The sequence below is a fragment of the Xenopus laevis genome, chromosome 6L (assembly GCF_017654675.1).
Source record: "Xenopus laevis strain J_2021 chromosome 6L, Xenopus_laevis_v10.1, whole genome shotgun sequence".
In the NCBI taxonomy this organism is placed as follows: domain Eukaryota; kingdom Metazoa; phylum Chordata; class Amphibia; order Anura; family Pipidae; genus Xenopus; species Xenopus laevis.
Genome location: NC_054381.1, coordinates 113,789,411 through 113,806,592, shown reverse-complemented (window position 1 = coordinate 113,806,592; position 17,182 = coordinate 113,789,411). Strand labels below are relative to the sequence as shown.

At 42.7% G+C, this 17,182-nt stretch overlaps 1 protein-coding gene across 3 annotated transcripts in view; it reads right to left on the bottom strand.

The window, feature by feature from the left end:
• The window catches only part of myom1.L (myomesin 1 L homeolog), an 84,082-nt gene that overhangs the window by 51,365 nt on the left and 15,535 nt on the right, over positions 1-17,182 (bottom strand). For all 3 annotated transcript variants that reach the window (XM_041566391.1, XM_018267915.2, XM_018267916.2), the window contains 6 exons: positions 14,984-15,141; positions 13,464-13,556; positions 10,564-10,652; positions 10,414-10,470; positions 9,967-10,131; positions 1,157-1,318 (listed from right to left, as the gene is read on the bottom strand). In XM_041566391.1, the coding sequence (XP_041422325.1) occupies positions 1,157-1,318; positions 9,967-10,131; positions 10,414-10,470; positions 10,564-10,652; positions 13,464-13,556; positions 14,984-15,141 (724 nt within the window). The remainder of the gene's footprint in view (positions 1-1,156; positions 1,319-9,966; positions 10,132-10,413; positions 10,471-10,563; positions 10,653-13,463; positions 13,557-14,983; positions 15,142-17,182) is intronic.

Below are 17,182 nucleotides of genomic sequence, written 5' to 3'. Positions count from 1 at the left end.
GAATTTGGACTATTTCCTAGTCGAAGTAAACAAATATAGCTCGAAATTCAATTTTTTATGGATATTGTATAAATCTGCCCCCTTGATAGATCTGCCCCCTAAGAAGTTAGAGATCTGCAAGGAGCAGCAGATAAAAAAAATCATCTTTGTACAGAAAGCAGTGTCAGGAGACAAAGCTCAGCCTTGTCCTTAGTGCCTACCTTAGGCAACCTTTTAGAAAGTGAAGATTTGTGCCTCCAAAGATGCCCTAATAACTCCCTTCTTCTTCCCCTTTTTTCTGCTGATTCATAGCACATGCTCTTGGCTACTGTCAGTTACCTAAGTTCTATAGTACTAGCAATTTACTGTGTATATAGGATAATAAATCATAAGTGTAATTAATTCAGATTCACATTCCATGCTACCAATTGCAACCAGTGCAATTTGCTGCAGAAATTGATAATCAGCCCTATAGCATCGGGTTCAGCAACAGATGAACCTACTTTTCTGCAGCAGCCCCTAAGCTGAGCTTCTAAATAACTGCCCAGAACAAACTGATCATGTGCAGTGCCGCTGACACTCAAAAGATGTCCTAACAAGATCAGAAGTTGGAGAGCTCCCGTGCATAAATTTGAAGGGGTGGATTATTACTGCTATACGACTGCTGAATCTCTAGGCCAGTACAGTAAGTTTGATATATAAGATACAGTATTTCTAGCCATTTTTATTTGTTGGCCTTATTTCTCCTTTATAAAGAATTTGAATATACGCTTTTCATAATATTTTAAAGCATTCAGAGTTAGAAGCTTGATCAGTGTTGAATGCAACCTCATTTAATGCACCGCAAGCTGTTTTCCTGTGGCTCAGGAAGTCTCACTTCTGTGTTCTGCAATAGGCTTGGTATGGTTGATACATGTCACCTTTCACTGTCAAAGACTTATGTGATATACAGAGAGACCAAACTTCCTGTCATTAACCTTTTGGCCTCCACTGACGCAATAAGGTAACACCACTGAGATCTTAATGCTGCACGCATGATATACTATGTAGAGCAAAGACATTCTTTAGTCATATAGCAAAAGTGAATTAAGACAAATATTACTGTACTTACAGAGTACATTTTCATCAATACATTCTCACATATATTTTACTTGTAAAACAAATAGGTATTTTTTACCTCTGACAAATACATAAGCACTGTATTGTTCATAGTATTCGCCCATGACGGCCCGAAGAGTATATAAGCCTTCATCTTCTTTGTTCAGGTGGGTTAGAGTCAGGGTTGAATGTTCTCCACTCCAGTGCATGTTTCTCCATTTGGAAGGCTCGAGCAGAAGTCCTGTACATTGGAAACACATTATATACACATGATGTAACTTCACCAAAATGCAAAACATAAATAATAGTGCGCTTGTAAAACCAATGCCTGTTTTAAATACTGATACTATAGGTGACTATACAGATAGAGACAACGGTTGCTGCTGAAGTTTACAGGGCCCAATGTGGCCCTACTTAAAGGGGTTGTTCACCTTTGAGTTAATATTTAGTATGATGTAGAGAGTGATATTCTGAGACAATTTGCCATTGGTTTTCATTTGTTTATTAGCTATTTATTCAGCAGCTCATCAATCTGGTTTCTAGGGTCCAAATTACCCTAGCCACCATGCATTGATTTGAATAAGAGACCGGAATATGAATAGCAATAATAATACATTTGTAGCTAAGAAGAACATTTGTTTTTAGAGGGGGGTCAGTGACCCCCATTTAAAAGATGGAAAGATTCAGATTAGAAAACTATATAAAAAAATCATGAAGACCAATTGAAAAGTTGCTTAGAACTGGTCATTCTATAACATACTAAAAGTTAACATAACGTTGAACCACCCCGTTAATGTGTAACTGATCAGCCTATCTGGGTTAGTCGAGTTTATAAAACCTCTCTATTTAGATCACACAGTATCTTACATGAATTGTGTCAGGTTAGAAGTACCTAAGAGCCATAATAAATATAAAGTATTTTGTTTCAATCAATCACAGGATTTCTGCGCACAAATATGCAATGGCCATAAAAGGACATGACTAAGGGGCAATGAAAGCAGAGAGCCACACACACAATGAGATGTCAGATCCAAATTAAAAACACAGTATGTTAATTTTCAGGCAGTTCTACACCTGTCCCACAATGTCAGCAGCATCACAATAGCAACATCTCAGGATTGTTTTACAGAGGTCATCCCTAACTTGCCCTTTCTATTGTTTCCTATATTGGATACATTGTTACTGTATAACCCGAGACTTGATCTTATGAAACACTGACAATATTTATATATAGAGAGGTGTATAATACTTGACCTTTAAAAGGCACGTGGCTGTATGTTCTCTCTCTCTGTAAAGCAGTCACAAATATTAGCCATCATGTATACTTATTTTCCTGCATCATAATTTTTCATTGTAGGGGATATTCATCTGGGCACAGGAAACTGTATTTATTATAAGGCTTTGTTTGTGTCAGGGAGCCGGGAGCCCCCTCTGGGGAGTAGTCCGGATCTAGGAGGAAGCCCCTCAGGAGGGATCAGGATCGTGGTATCCAGGGATTAAGCAGAAAGGGTAATCGGGTTCAGGCAACAGGTCACAAGGCAGGCAGAATATAATCAAAGTCCAAAGTCCAGGCAGGGGGTCAATAGCAGGCAGAGTATCAGCGAAGTCCAGGTCCAGGCAAAGGGTCACAACAAGGAATCAGGCAGATATATGTAGGGAAAACAGCAAGGGAACCCAGGAAACTCTCAGGGAACAGAATCCTATTTTCGGGCGCCATCTTGGCGTCTCAGGCGTCCTTTTATGTTTGAATTTGGCGCCCTTGCCCCAGCGTCAGCGCGCCTGCGACCGTCGCGCCGCGCTGACGTCACGTCGCCGGCGTCGGAACCCACGTGGGTTGACTGGGCGCCGCCATCTTGAATTCTTCGCCGCCGGGAGCGGACGCGACTCCTCGCGCTCCCGGCGGTCTTGACAGTACCCCCCCCCTCACGGGGGGCCTCAGGACCACCGGGACTTGGTTTCTGGGGAAACTTGGAGTGGAAGTCTCTTACCAAACGAGGAGCATGCACATCACGATGTCCCTCCCAAGAGCATTCTTCGGGGCCAAAGCCCTTCCAATGGATGAGGTACTGAAGGGACCCTCTGGAGATTCTGGAATCAAGGATTCTCTCCACCTCGAATTCTTGTTGACCCTCCACAGAGACAGCAGGAGGAGGAGATTGGACACCAGAGAAACGGTTGGAGACGGTGGGCTTCACCAGGGAGACGTGGAACACGTTGGGGATTCTCATCTCTGGTGGGAGTTGAAGTCTGATGGCTACGGGGTTAATTATCTCCAAGATGGGGAACGGACCCAGGAACTTCGGACCCAACTTGGGAGATGGCACCTTCAAGCGAATATTCCTGGAAGAGAGCCAGACATTATCACCCACCTTGTAGGGAGGAGAGGGCCTTCTACGGCGATCCGCGAAAGTCTTGTGGACTAGAGCACACTTCTCCAGATTAGACTTGGTTGCAGCCCAAATAGCAAGCATATGGGCTGTCAGATCATCTGCAGCCGGGACGTCCGACAACACGAAGTCCTGAGGAAAGGCTTGAGGGTGCTGTCCATACACCACCATAAATGGAGACCTTCCTGTGGAGGAATGACATGCATTATTATGAGCAAACTCTGCCCACGGGAGGAGGTCAGACCAATCGTCCTGGCAAAGAGACACGTGGTTCCTCAGGAACTGTTCTAAGGCTTGGTTCACACGTTCAGCTGCCCCATTCGTCTGCGGGTGGTAGGCAGATGAAAATTTAAGTGTTATTCCCAAGTCTTTACATAGAGAACGCCAGAACTTGGCGGTAAACTGGGTGCCTCTGTCGGAGACGATCTCCACCGGGAAACCATGCAGGCGGAAGATGTACTTAATAAAGAGTTGGGATAATTCCACCGCAGAGGGTAACTTCTTCAAAGGGATGAAATGGGCCATTTTGCTGAAGCGGTCAATGACAACCCAGATCACAGTATTCCCACCGGAGGGAGGAAGTTCGACAATAAAGTCCATAGAGAGGTGCGTCCACGGACGAGAGGGAACCGGCAAAGGCTGTAACAACCCGCTGGGGCGGGAATGGCTAGGCTTAGAAGTGGCACAGACATTACAAGCAGCCACAAAGTCCTTTACATCCTTGCGGATATCAGGCCACCAGACTAGGCGCCTCAAGAGTTCAAGGGTCTTGGCCGGACCAGGATGTCCAGCTTGTCTGGAGCAGTGGGTTTGTTGCAGGATGGCCAGGCGAAGTTCTGGAGGGACGAAGGCCATGCCAATCGGAGTATCTTGAGGAGCCGAGGACTGCCCAGCCAGAATCTGGTCGGCAAATTGGGGATACAAAGAGGCAATGATCTTGACTGGTGGAATGATTGGCTCCTGCCTCTCAGGGTCACGATCCACCGGAGTGAAGCTACGAGACAAGGCATCGGCTTTCAGATTCTTGGAACCTGGGCGATAAGTCAAAACAAAGTTAAAACGGGAAAAGAAAAGGGCCCACCTGGCTTGTCTGGGATTTAGCCTCTTGAGGGACTGTATAAACTCCAGATTCTTGTGATCAGTGAAAATCTGGACAGGAATTTCAGAGCCCTCCAGGAGGTGACGCCATTCTTCAAGGGCAAGCTTGACTGCTAAGAGTTCTCGATTTCCGACATCATAGTTCTGCTCTGCGGATGAGAACTTCTTGGAGAAAAACGCACAGGGGTGCAATTTTCCATCAGTGGAGTGTCTCTGAGACAGGATAGCTCCGGCTCCGACTTCAGAAGCATCGACTTCGATGCAGAAGGGTAGTGCAGGATTGGGATGTCGGAGAACAGGAGCGGACGTGAAGGCCTCTTTCAAGGACTGAAAGGCTTCTATGGCGGATTGAGGCCACAGGCTGGGTTTACCCCCTTTCCGGATGAGGGCCAGGATAGGTGAAATGCGGGAAGAGAACCCCCGGATGAACTGTCGATAATAATTAGCAAATCCGATGAACCTCTGGATTGCCTTGGTACTCAGTGGGAGAGGCCACTCCTGGATGGCCGACACCTTCACGGGGTCCATCTCAAATCCCTCTGGAGAGATAATGTATCCTAGGAAGGGGATCTTGGATACCTCGAAGACACACTTCTCCAACTTGGCGAAGAGAGAGTTCTTCCTCAGACGAGTGAGTACCTCCTTCACCTGGGAGCGATGACTTTCAAGGTCCTTGGAAAAGATCAGGATGTCGTCCAAGTATACGACTACGAACCTTCCTAGGAGATCTCGGAACACATCATTAACAAACTCCTGGAAGACGGCAGGGGCATTGCATAGGCCGAAGGGCATAACGAGATATTCATAGTGCCCATCCCGAGTGTTGAATGCCGTCTTCCATTCGTCACCCTCCCGGATGCGAATGAGGTTGTAGGCCCCCCGGAGATCCAACTTGGAGAAAATCTTTGCCCCTTTCAGCTGGTCAAAGAGCTCGGCAATCAGGGGCAGGGGGTACCTGTTTTTCACGGTGATCTTATTCAGACCCCGATAGTCTATACAAGGCCGAAGGCCTCCGTCCTTCTTCTCCACAAAGAAGAACCCAGCCCCTGCAGGAGAGGTAGAAGGGCGGATAAACCCCCGCTGGAGATTTTCTTGGATGTACTCCTTCATAGCGGTAGTCTCTGCAGGAGAGAGAGGGTAGGTGCGCCCTCTGGGGGGCATAGCTCCTGGCAGGAGTTCAACCGGACAATCGTAGGAGCGATGTGGGGGAAGGAACTCTGCCGACTTTTTACAAAACACATCGGAAAATCCCTTGTAAGTGGAGGGCAAAGTCTTTAATTCCGCAGAGGAGACATTCACCTTCTCGAGGGGTTTTGACGGAAGGCAATGTTGCAGGCAAAATAAACTCCAACGAGAGATCTGCCCAGTGGACCAGTCTATGGTGGGGTTATGCAGACGTAACCACGGAAGACCCAATATTACTGGAGTAGAAGGACAGGGGATGATGAAAAATGAAAGTTTTTCTTGATGCAGCGCCCCAACTTGTACAGATAGTTCCGCCGTGAACTTTGTGACGAATTCAAACTCCAGGGGTTTGTCATCTATGGCGGTAATTCGCAGGGGTGAAGATAATGGAAGCAGGGGAATCTTCATGCGTTCGGCAAAAAAGGCATCCATGAAATTGCCATCCGCTCCGGAGTCGAGGAAGGCCCTTTCGAAGATAGACCTACTTGCCAGGTGAATCTGCAAAGGAAGAAGAAGTCTGCGTGAACTTTCTTGATACTTCTCCAGAGGACCTCGAGTGATGCCCCCTACATGAGAAACCTGAGACATACCTCGGGGTACAAAACTCTTGGTTTTGGCAGGACAGGCGTTGGCAAAATGGGAATGCCCACCACAGTATAAACAGAGACCTGCCATACGTCTTCGGAGTCTTTCCTGCTCGGAGAGGCGAGTCTTTCCTACTTGCATAGGTTCCTCCAAGGGGGACGTCGACACATGAGTCACAGGAACAGCGGGTGTTTGCAGAATCGGCCTTTGAAAGCGAGGGGCCAACAAGGGAGAAAATCGTCTGCTGCGCTCTCTCTCCACCTGGTGCTCTCTGAGACGAGTGTCCACTTTAATGGATAGAGCGATCAGCCCTTCCAGGGTGTCAGGAGTCTCTCTGGAGACGAGATCATCTTTGATGCGGATGGATAGGCCTTGGTAGTATACAGCCTTGTAAGCGTCATCACACCAGGAAGTCTCCGCCATCAGTGTTCGGAAGTCTATAGCATAGTCATTGACACTGCGGCTTCCCTGCCGGAGCTGCAAGAGACGGGCAGGGGCGTTCGTAACCCGACCTGGAGCATCAAAGATTAAACGAAAAGCTTGGAGAAAGTCTTTAACATCAAAAGTCAGCGGGGAATTCTTCTCCCAAAGAGACGTTGCCCACTCTAGTGGCTTGCCTTCCAATCGAGACATCACATACCCCACCTTGGAACGCTCACTTGGAAACTGTGTGGGTTGGAACTCAAATTGAATTTGGCATTGCGTGGCAAACCCCCTGCAGGCTTGTGGGTCCCCACTGAAGCGAGGGGGAGGTGGAATGCGAGGCTCACCTGTCGGGTAGCTTGCGTTCGTAGGGGCTGCCGCCATGGGGGGATCTCCAGTAGGTGGAGCAGTGGAAGGCTCAGAAGGCACTTGAGCTAGCAGGACATCGAGTGCTTGCCCAATGCGAACCTGCTGGTTTTCGTAGTCCTCCATGCGGGATGCCAGTCCGCGGAGCGCTCGTCCGACATGAGGTGTGGCTTCCTCAGAAGGATCCATGGCCCGAAAATAATGTCAGGGAGCCGGGAGCCCCCTCTGGGGAGTAGTCCGGATCTAGGAGGAAGCCCCTCAGGAGGGATCAGGATCGTGGTATCCAGGGATTAAGCAGAAAGGGTAATCGGGTTCAGGCAACAGGTCACAAGGCAGGCAGAATATAATCAAAGTCCAAAGTCCAGGCAGGGGGTCAATAGCAGGCAGAGTATCAGCGAAGTCCAGGTCCAGGCAAAGGGTCACAACAAGGAATCAGGCAGATATATGTAGGGAAAACAGCAAGGGAACCCAGGAAACTCTCAGGGAACAGAATCCTATTTTCGGGCGCCATCTTGGCGTCTCAGGCGTCCTTTTATGTTTGAATTTGGCGCCCTTGCCCCAGCGTCAGCGCGCCTGCGACCGTCGCGCCGCGCTGACGTCACGTCGCCGGCGTCGGAACCCACGTGGGTTGACTGGGCGCCGCCATCTTGAATTCTTCGCCGCCGGGAGCGGACGCGACTCCTCGCGCTCCCGGCGGTCTTGACAGTTTGGAGGTAAATCGCTTTTGGGCTATGGACCCAGGTTTTCATACAGGTTACAGGTCCCAGTGTCTGCACTGGTCAGTACCGAATCCGATATCTGATGATTTCGGGGATTTTGGGTCAAAAGGTTAGAAAACCACGAAAAAAATCACGGTTTTTGCAAAAAAGTCCGAAAATTTTGGACTTTTCGGGCAAAGGTCTGAAGTTTGCCCAAACCTATTTTTTTGAATGATAAATAAGGTCCATTCGGGAATTCGGAGTTGCTCGGATTTTTATCTTAGAAATACTGAGATAAATTCGGAGCTTGATAAATAAACCCGATAGACTGACTCTGCCTCCCATAAGGATTAGTTAAATCTTAGTTTAGATCATGTACAAGAGACTCTTTTATTACCTGTTGCCTTTTTCCAGTGATTTTATGGCATTATGATTAACCCTTTTGTCATTTTTGATAAATTTGTGCAAATTTGCAACTTTTTTTTTATTAAGTGTGCCCCTTAGTAGCCATGCCAAGTTCAAGACACGTGGAGTGGGTCTTATCCCTGTTCCTCCCCGACACACACATCTGCTACTCAATACTAGACTGAATAAATATGACCCAACATCAAGTTACATAGTTACATAGTTAGTTACATAGTTAAATTGGGTTGAAAAAAGACAAAGTCCATCAAGTTCAACCCTTCCAAATGAAAACCAGCATCCATACACACACCCATCCCTACTGTTAATTAAATTCTATATACCCATATCTATACTAACTATAGAGTTTAGTATTACAATAGCCTTTGATATTCTGTCTGTCCAAGAAATCATCCAAGCCATTCTTAAAGGCATTAACTGAATCAGCATCACAACATCACCCGGCAGTGCATTCCACAACCTCACTGTCCTGACTGTGAAGAACCCCCTACGTTGCTTCAAATGAAAGTTCTTTTCTTCTAGTCTAAAGGGGTGGTTATCCTGCAAATCCAAGTGTCATATGGAACTACAAGATTTTTAAAAAGATACTTCCCAACTGTGAAAGAACAGTGACACATAGTGGCTAAAATTATTACCACTTTTGGCTTCTATGGAAGTCATTTGGAAGACGATAGATAAAAAAAAAATATCCACCCATAACCTATTTTTTAAGAAAATGTCAACTTTCAATAAACATTCATTTAAAATTTAATTGGTTTTAAAACTATGTATAAATATTATTGCTTTTCAATGCAGAATCTATCTTCCGGCTGGTACCGACTTGTGAAACAATGTATCAGAAGCCAGCTCATCCTGAAGAACTGACCTCTGCTGCAGTGTTTCAAGAGTCAGAACCAGAGAACCAAAAGAGATAAATATATAGTATCATAGGCAGATGAGGTTGAAAAACGATACAGCCATTAGGTTACATTTTTTGTCCAACTGAAACCTGCCTAAATGATAGCTGATTCACAGAAAGTTAAAAAAAAAAAGTGAGGCCTCTCCAGTTTGCAAGGCGGTAAAAATGTATTCCTGAATCCACTTTGTACTGAGTGTTAATTCAGTAAATGTTAATTTTCTCACTTTTGATCTTAGTTTTTGTTTCTTGACCAATGTAAGTCTCTTTTTTGCAACAAACATTAAAGGAGATACTATTATGTTCATAACTTGTCTCTGTTAACAATACTGGTTGCATGACTGCTCCAGTCAATATCTGGGTATCAAAATACTACTTTCTCGTGATGTGCGGGTCGGGCTTTTACCAACCTGCACCCGGCCATCTCCTGCCCTCCCACCATCTGCACCTGCCCGAGCCTGACTTCTGGGTTCCTTTTATAGACCCGCCCCACCGATGACATCACAAAAGGGGCAGGGTGAGAGGCGCGCGTCTATAAAAGCTCAACCCGGAAGTCAGAAGTCGGCATTTGGAAGGTCGCGGAAGGACCCGCGGGTATTGGCAGTTATAAGTTTAAAGCAACTTTAAAGACTTTGAAAATATTTAATGTACGTATACTGGAATTTGCTTGGGATTACATTTCATTATGTAAAAAAGAGTTTTTGATTAAGGGTCAGAATATACAACTTATATCACAGCTGCTATAATGAAACCCCCCTAGCTACATTGGCCTTCCTGAGTGAGTTTAACAACAAGACTGCAAATGGTAGAAAATCTGTTATATTCTTACCGTTCCTGTACCACTGAATCTCCGGTTGGAAGCGTTTGATTTTAGGATGAATGATGACTTTAGATCCCAAGCTCAACGTCTCACCCTCTTTGCCAAACGACACTCCAAATGAATCAAAAAAATAAATCTCAAATTTGGAAGCGAAGCCGTATGGAGTGACGCTAACTGTAAAGGCCCAGATAGGCAAGAAAATAAAAATGACATTGTTAAAAACAATTTTTTATATATTTTTTTTTAATTTAGAAAAACTTTAAGAAATAGCACATTCAAAAGTATAACAGTAAGTAACATACTGTATGCAGCAAGCAAAAGTCTGCAGTTTAGTAATATGATGGAGCTGTTATATACAATTTAGTATTATTTATTAGCCTTTACTTATAAAGGGGCAAGTCATATGAACATGTACGGCAGTGCCACAAACTGTGGTTGAGTAAATGTGCCACTTACAGCTGAATGGCGTACCCTTGGGTGGGAAAGCGCTGGCATCCAGTTCTCCTTTGTATCCTGTTGGGGGCAAATTTTATATATAAATCCATTACAAGAACCAGGACAAAATGTTAACAATGAAATGGGAGAAAATGAGTCCTGCAAACCTACTCTTTACCACGAGGGAGGCATATGCAGAATTTTCTCCTTTCACATTCATAGCTGAGGCATGATACTGAGCTGTGTCTTCAAAATCACATCTGTGGGGACATGTCAGGTGTCAGTTGTTACTACTGTGTGAACACTGTGCCATGCAAATCATAACTAATTCTTTCCCAAATCAACAAAGCTCATTTCTAAATCATAAGTGGAACCAGGGACAGTTGATCTTAAAGTTAATCTGCCATAATCTTTACAGTGTAGTTTTATTTCTGTTCTGTTTACATTACCAATAATTTATTCTACCATATAAAATGTTTTTCCTGAACCACCAAGTATATTTTTTTGTTGTAATATTGGTGTGTAGGCAGCCATCTCAGGTCATTTTGCTTGATCCTGTGATTTCAGAAAGAGCCAACACTTCACAATGGAACTGCTTTCCAATAAGCTAATGTTTCTTCTACTCAATGTAACTGAAAGAGGTGCAGTGGGACTTGGATTTTACTATTGAGTGCTGTTCTCATATCTACCCGAGAGCTGTTATCTTGTGTCAGGGAGCTGTTATCTTGTTACCTTTCCACTGTTCTGTTGTTAGGCTGCTGGGGGGGGGGGGAGAGTGGGGTGATAACCCTCCAACTTGCAGTACAGCAGTAAAGACTAACTGAAGTTTATCAGCACATAAGACACGTAACTGAGGGCAACTAGGAAACTAACAACATGTCTAGCCCCATGTCAGATTTCAAAATTAAATATGAAAGTATCTATTTGCTCTTTTAAAAAACAAATTTGCAGGATTCTGCTGGAGCAGTACTATTAACTAATGCGTTTTGAAAAAAACATGTTTTCCAATGACAAAATCCCTTTAACTATTCTGGACTGCTACTCCCACCATCCCTGCCCACTTATATTGCAGAGTCTGTTGGGAGCTGAAGTTCTGTATCAGTTATGACTAGTTTTGCCCCTACATAGCTACACTTGAATCAGAATTAAACCTGCACACATTTTATTAATCATAGTAGTGTGAGTTAGGTCACATGGTACATTTGTGGCATTTAGGGGCTGATTTATTAAGGGTGAGTTGTGTGTGAGTTATGTGTGAGTTTTCAAGGGTATTTTTTGAGTCAAAAATCTATTTTTCAGGTTAAAAAAAACACCATTTTTTTCTTTTTTAAAACGTTAAATCTTTTTGAGATTTATTATACCCCGACCCTGGAAATAGCTTGAATATGAAAATACACCATTTAAAACCTGTTGAGGTCATGTAGAAGTAATGGCAGAGGTCCCTTGAACCATTTGAAGATGTTAATAGCCTTCATGATTCACCAATTCGAGCAAATCAAGATTTTTTTTCGCCAAAAATTTGAGTTTTTGGGTTGTTAACCCCAAACTCACTGATTCTACTTTTTTACATTTGAGTTTTTTCTTAAACTAGAAAGCATTTGAGTTGTGAGTTCATTTGAGGTCTTTCGAGGTGTAGAAAAGCTCACATACGATAACTCTGAAATTCGACCTTTGATAAATAACCCCCAAAATAATGGGTGTCATTATTGGTACAGGCATATCTGCCAATCCACCATGCTACAAAAATACAAGAGAGCTCATGCAATTCCAATGAATTTATTTCATAGTGTTCCTTAGCTTCTACAGTGAATGTATATAATTCTTTCAGTTACAGGGCTTGATGGTTACAGGTCTGGACGGTTACAGGTCTGGACTGTATTTAAAGCTTAACTCGATACAGTTGTATGACAGGGTAGTGATCATGGCAGTAGCAATGATTTTCTGCATTTCCCTCCCAGTGCCAGCTGTAAGATGTTAATTTGGGATCTGCCATGCGTTAATTTCAAACCCACTGTGACAAATATTCCAGGAATTTATTAAGGGCCTATAAATAGAAGAGGAATTTAGCTGTGGCTTAAGGGGGTGGAACACCAAACACAGTAACATGTAAAGCACAAAACTCTTACTAACAATAGAGGAGTTAGGGCTATAACAATACAGCGCAGCTGGGACATGTCACTTGGTATAGACTAACATTATTATATAATATCATATCATTCTTCAATCAGAAATGGAAAAAACATATATGTTTATTGTGACACAAATGATATACTCACATATAAGTACAGTTGTATTATATATATATATATATGCAATAGATGTGTATAGTATGTGAATGCTGAGTTCTGGGAGATCGTAAGAAGTAGAGAGGTTAGCAGCAGTATCGATTTCACCCAGCAATATACATTTACAAGGCTACATTTAGAGAAGCACAGAGAGTACATTTGAAATAGGCCTTCATCCTTAGAAGAGCCCCCAATGTTAGCAATGTCTTTGACTACGTTAAATTGCCCTTTCTAATAATAATAGATATTTTAAGAATTTACATTATGGGTATCTAACATGTTGCTGCCTGCTGCTGAACTACAACCGAATAGCATGATGCCAATTTAATATCTAGTATTATTATGCTCATTTATATACAAAATTATATACACCCTATTGTAAATTAAATGGATCCTATATATATATATATATATATATATATATACATGTGACATCTGTTTTGTCTTTTTTTATTAATGAGCCCCTACTGAAGGTGGGTTCAGTTATATCTGACCCCCTATAATCCGTAAAAGTAAATCAAGTAAAATGAATGTAGTCTTTGCAGCTGTTTCTATGTCACTGAGTGCTCCAGCCAAGCTTGTCATCTCCTATTATTCCTAGATACTTTCCCAATACTGACTAGTTGTAGGCTTTTCGTCTATTATTAGCTTGCTTGCTACTTCTTCCAATGTACAGGACTTTACATAAATACCCAGCTCCAGCTGCCACCTGCCCTTCTGTCATGAGCAAATGTCAGACACTGATTCTGCTACTTGTTGCATCTGTCACTTGTCTCTCTCACTCACTTGAATATCTCCAGGGAGTGAATTCCATATCCACCTTCAATTTTGTACTTCTCAGGGTGAGCCTTGGCATCTATGGGCACGTTGTTTTTGTACCTGGAAGAGGAAAACATCAGAGTAATATTATTGTGGTTAAACTGGGATTAGAATATATTTGCTCATCTTCCAGATTCTCATTAAAGCTAATGCCTAGTTGCTAAGGTCATTGGATCCTAGCAACCAGATAACTGCTGAAATTCCAAACTGAAGCAAAAAGCTCAAAAAATTAAAGAATATCACTGTTTACATCATAATAATAGTTAATGTAAAGGTGAGCTACCCCTTTAAGACCACCCTAGCGTTAAACATAATTTAAGAAGTTTAATGTTAACTTTTATGACTATTATTTTCTCATAAAATGTGTTTCTTTTTATAAAGAGTTTGTTTGTGCTTATCTTATAGAATAGTATTAGGTGCAAGTTTAATCCAATGGCAGTTAACCAGTAAATGTTCATTAGGCTCATGGGGTCCATGTGGTTTGTTCCCAGATGAATTCATTGGTCACTTTCATTGTGGCTTCTTATTGGCTGGAGTCCTATGAGAAAGTAGTAGGATGTATCGCTCTCAGAATGCTTTATGTTCCTCTGCAGTAATGGCCATTTCTAAGCTACTTTTCAATTGGACTCCATTATTTTATTTTTTACAGTTTTTTATAACATTTAATTTTTCTTCTGAATCTTTTAAGCTTTCAAATGGGGGTCACTGACCCCATCTAAAAAACAAATGCTCTGTAACACTACACATGTATTGTTATTGCTACTTGATGACTCGTCTTTCTATTCAGACTTTCTCCTATTCATATTCCAGTCTCTTATTCAAATGCATGGTTGCTAGGATCATATACACCCTAGTAACCAGATTGCTGAAATCGCAAACTGGAGAGCTGCTGAATAAAAAGCAAAATAACTCAAAAACCACAACTGATGAAAAATTAACACCAAATGCAAATTGTCTCTGAATATCACTCTCTATGTCATACATAAAAAAAGTGAATTTAAATGTGAACAACCCCTTTTAGTACAAGGATTTGACCATACCTCTCTTCGTGTCTGCTGGTATTGATCCTAAAAGGATACGCCCACTCCTTAAACACATTTTGCATGTGAGCAGACTATTTATAATGTTTTCACTGCATACTTGCTAAACAAAGCTTTGCTCTTGGCAGAAGGAAACTAGAGGGGCAATTTCAATCCTCCAGCTATTGCTGAGCTGCAAAGTTGTCTTGCCTTTGGCAGCTGTAAGCAGTTAAGAAATTCAGAAAATTGTAGAATGGACATTCTAGCTTCAGAATAACAAAGGGGGTTACAATGTGTTTTCTTCCTACAGTTTATTCAACTGATTTGTAATGCTGCTGAATTTAATAAATAAATGTGATGTATTTAGATAATATGAGCTAAAAAAATCAATAACATTACCAAAAAATTTTGCAATAATTTCAGAAAAAGAAATGATAATTAAACATCCCATTTGCCTTTGGAACATACCATGTGACACGGGGCTCGGGCCAGCCGCTGACTGTGCAGTGAAGTTTGACACTTTGGGTCTCCCAGATTGTATGGGAACGGGGCTTGATGATAAATATAGGAGCGTGCAAAAGCATATCTTCATTTATCTTTCTGTGGAATTCCTCAGTGTCATCTAACTGAAAGGATACATGTTAATGTGACAGTGGATCCATTAATAGACTCAACAATAAAATGTAACAGTTTAGTTATTTGGCGTAAGCACAAAATACAGAGAAAGTGCAGGATGATATGTGGGTTACAGACAGCTTTAGCATTAGAGCATATACATTAGATTAGACTAAATTCTGGATAGGGCAAATATATCTAGGCTTCTATCATAGGTCTGTTTCACTGTGGCACATATTCCTTATTGTCACTGTATTATCATGTTCTATTTCTGAATAAGTGAAGAATTTCAAGAGAGTCCCACAAACAGGTGGAGAGCGTACCCCTTTTTATTGTGACCCCCTGTGCTAACCCTCCCTTTGTCAGGATACAACCATTATCTTGGATACTACCATTATCTTGGATACAACCATTATCTTGGATACTACCAATATCGTGTAGTAACCCCAAAATGCAGTAAGTACATTTTTGTATACGTGTTATATCTGCATGGTGTTATAGAGGAAGAATTGGTTAAAGTGCATTAACCCCTCTTATTAGGCAGAAGGGTAAGCTCCCCACCTGCAGTAAATATGGTATTTGTGTGACTCTCTTGACATATTATGCTGACGATTGCTGACTGTCTAGGGAGATCTGAACCTCCAGTGCAGGAGAGTCATAGTAAAGGTGAGAGGGGCGGCATATCTACACATTGGATTTCTATTTCTGAATAAGGACATACAGAATGCACAAAGTGCAGGTTATCTGGATGTAGCGGCTGTAGTTGCCAGTGTAGGGAATGTAGATCCTCTACAAACATTTGGGGACTGAAAATGGCGGTGCCTACAGTTGACTGACATGCGTGCTCTTCAGCTACAGACACCCCATTTTGAGCTGTTTATAAGCTATTGAGTATGTAGGCCCTGTATTACATTCCCATCCAACAAAGACTGAAGCAGATAGGTAGCAAACTGGAGTGCTCCACACCTAAATGGGTATATAGTATAAAACTTAAGTTTTTTGCATGCTTTAGGGCAAGGGTTCCCAACATTTTTTATCCGTGAGCCACATTCAAATGTAAAAAAAAAGCTACACAAGCATGAAAGTTCCTGTGGGTGCCAAATAAGGGATATGATTGCTATTTGGTAGCCCATATGTGTATTGGAAGCCTACAGGGGGCTCTGTTTAGGAATAAATCTGGTTTTCATGCAACCAAGACTTACCTCCAAGCCAGGAATCAAAAAATAAGCACCTGCTTTGAAGCCACTGGGAGCAACATCCAAGGGGTTGGTGAGAAACATGTTGCTCACGAACCACTGGTTGGGGATCACTGCTTTAGGGTATATAGATACAGGCCCATTTGAGGTGTGCTACAGTTGACTTTACAGCTGTACCAGCATAAACTGGGGAAAGGATTTTATAAAAATGCCTAGTGGCTAGGGATAATTAGTCACTTTGCCAGTCTGAACTGCAGCCACTTTGTATGTGCTGTCTCAAGAGGGGAAAATTTGATCAACCCCAGCTCATATTACAAATATCCATGACTATATACATTTTCCAGTTTCTAGACTTTTCTTAATTTATTCCCAGTTAACATTTCTTTCTGCAAATAGGTTTCTATAAAAAAAACTAGTGTAACGACCCATATGGTTAAGGCTTTAAATCCCTACACTTCCTGATCTCCCTACAGTAGTTGCTGGGCAGATGCCCATGTATCTAGTTGTAATTTACATATCCCAGTTATTGGCCAAGAGGTGTTGTGACCACTTGAGTGAGAAAGGGTGGATCTTCCTCTTTGGCTTCTGGTTGCTGATCCAGCTGGATGTTTCCAGGGAGCCTGGGTACACCGAGGCCCAGTGAAGCCATGTGCCCTAGAGGGACCAGTACCTCTAGAGAATAAAGTTGGGGAGCAGGGACCCCGTGAATGAGGCTAGTGAGTGGCAGGGATATATCTGTAACAGACTCTCTAGGAGAGTGAGATAGAGAGTACAGATAGTAAGAGCAGCTTGGCTCCAACTAGGAGGGATAGCAAGGAGGTAGCTCTCCTCTCAGGCATGTAGATAGGGACACAGC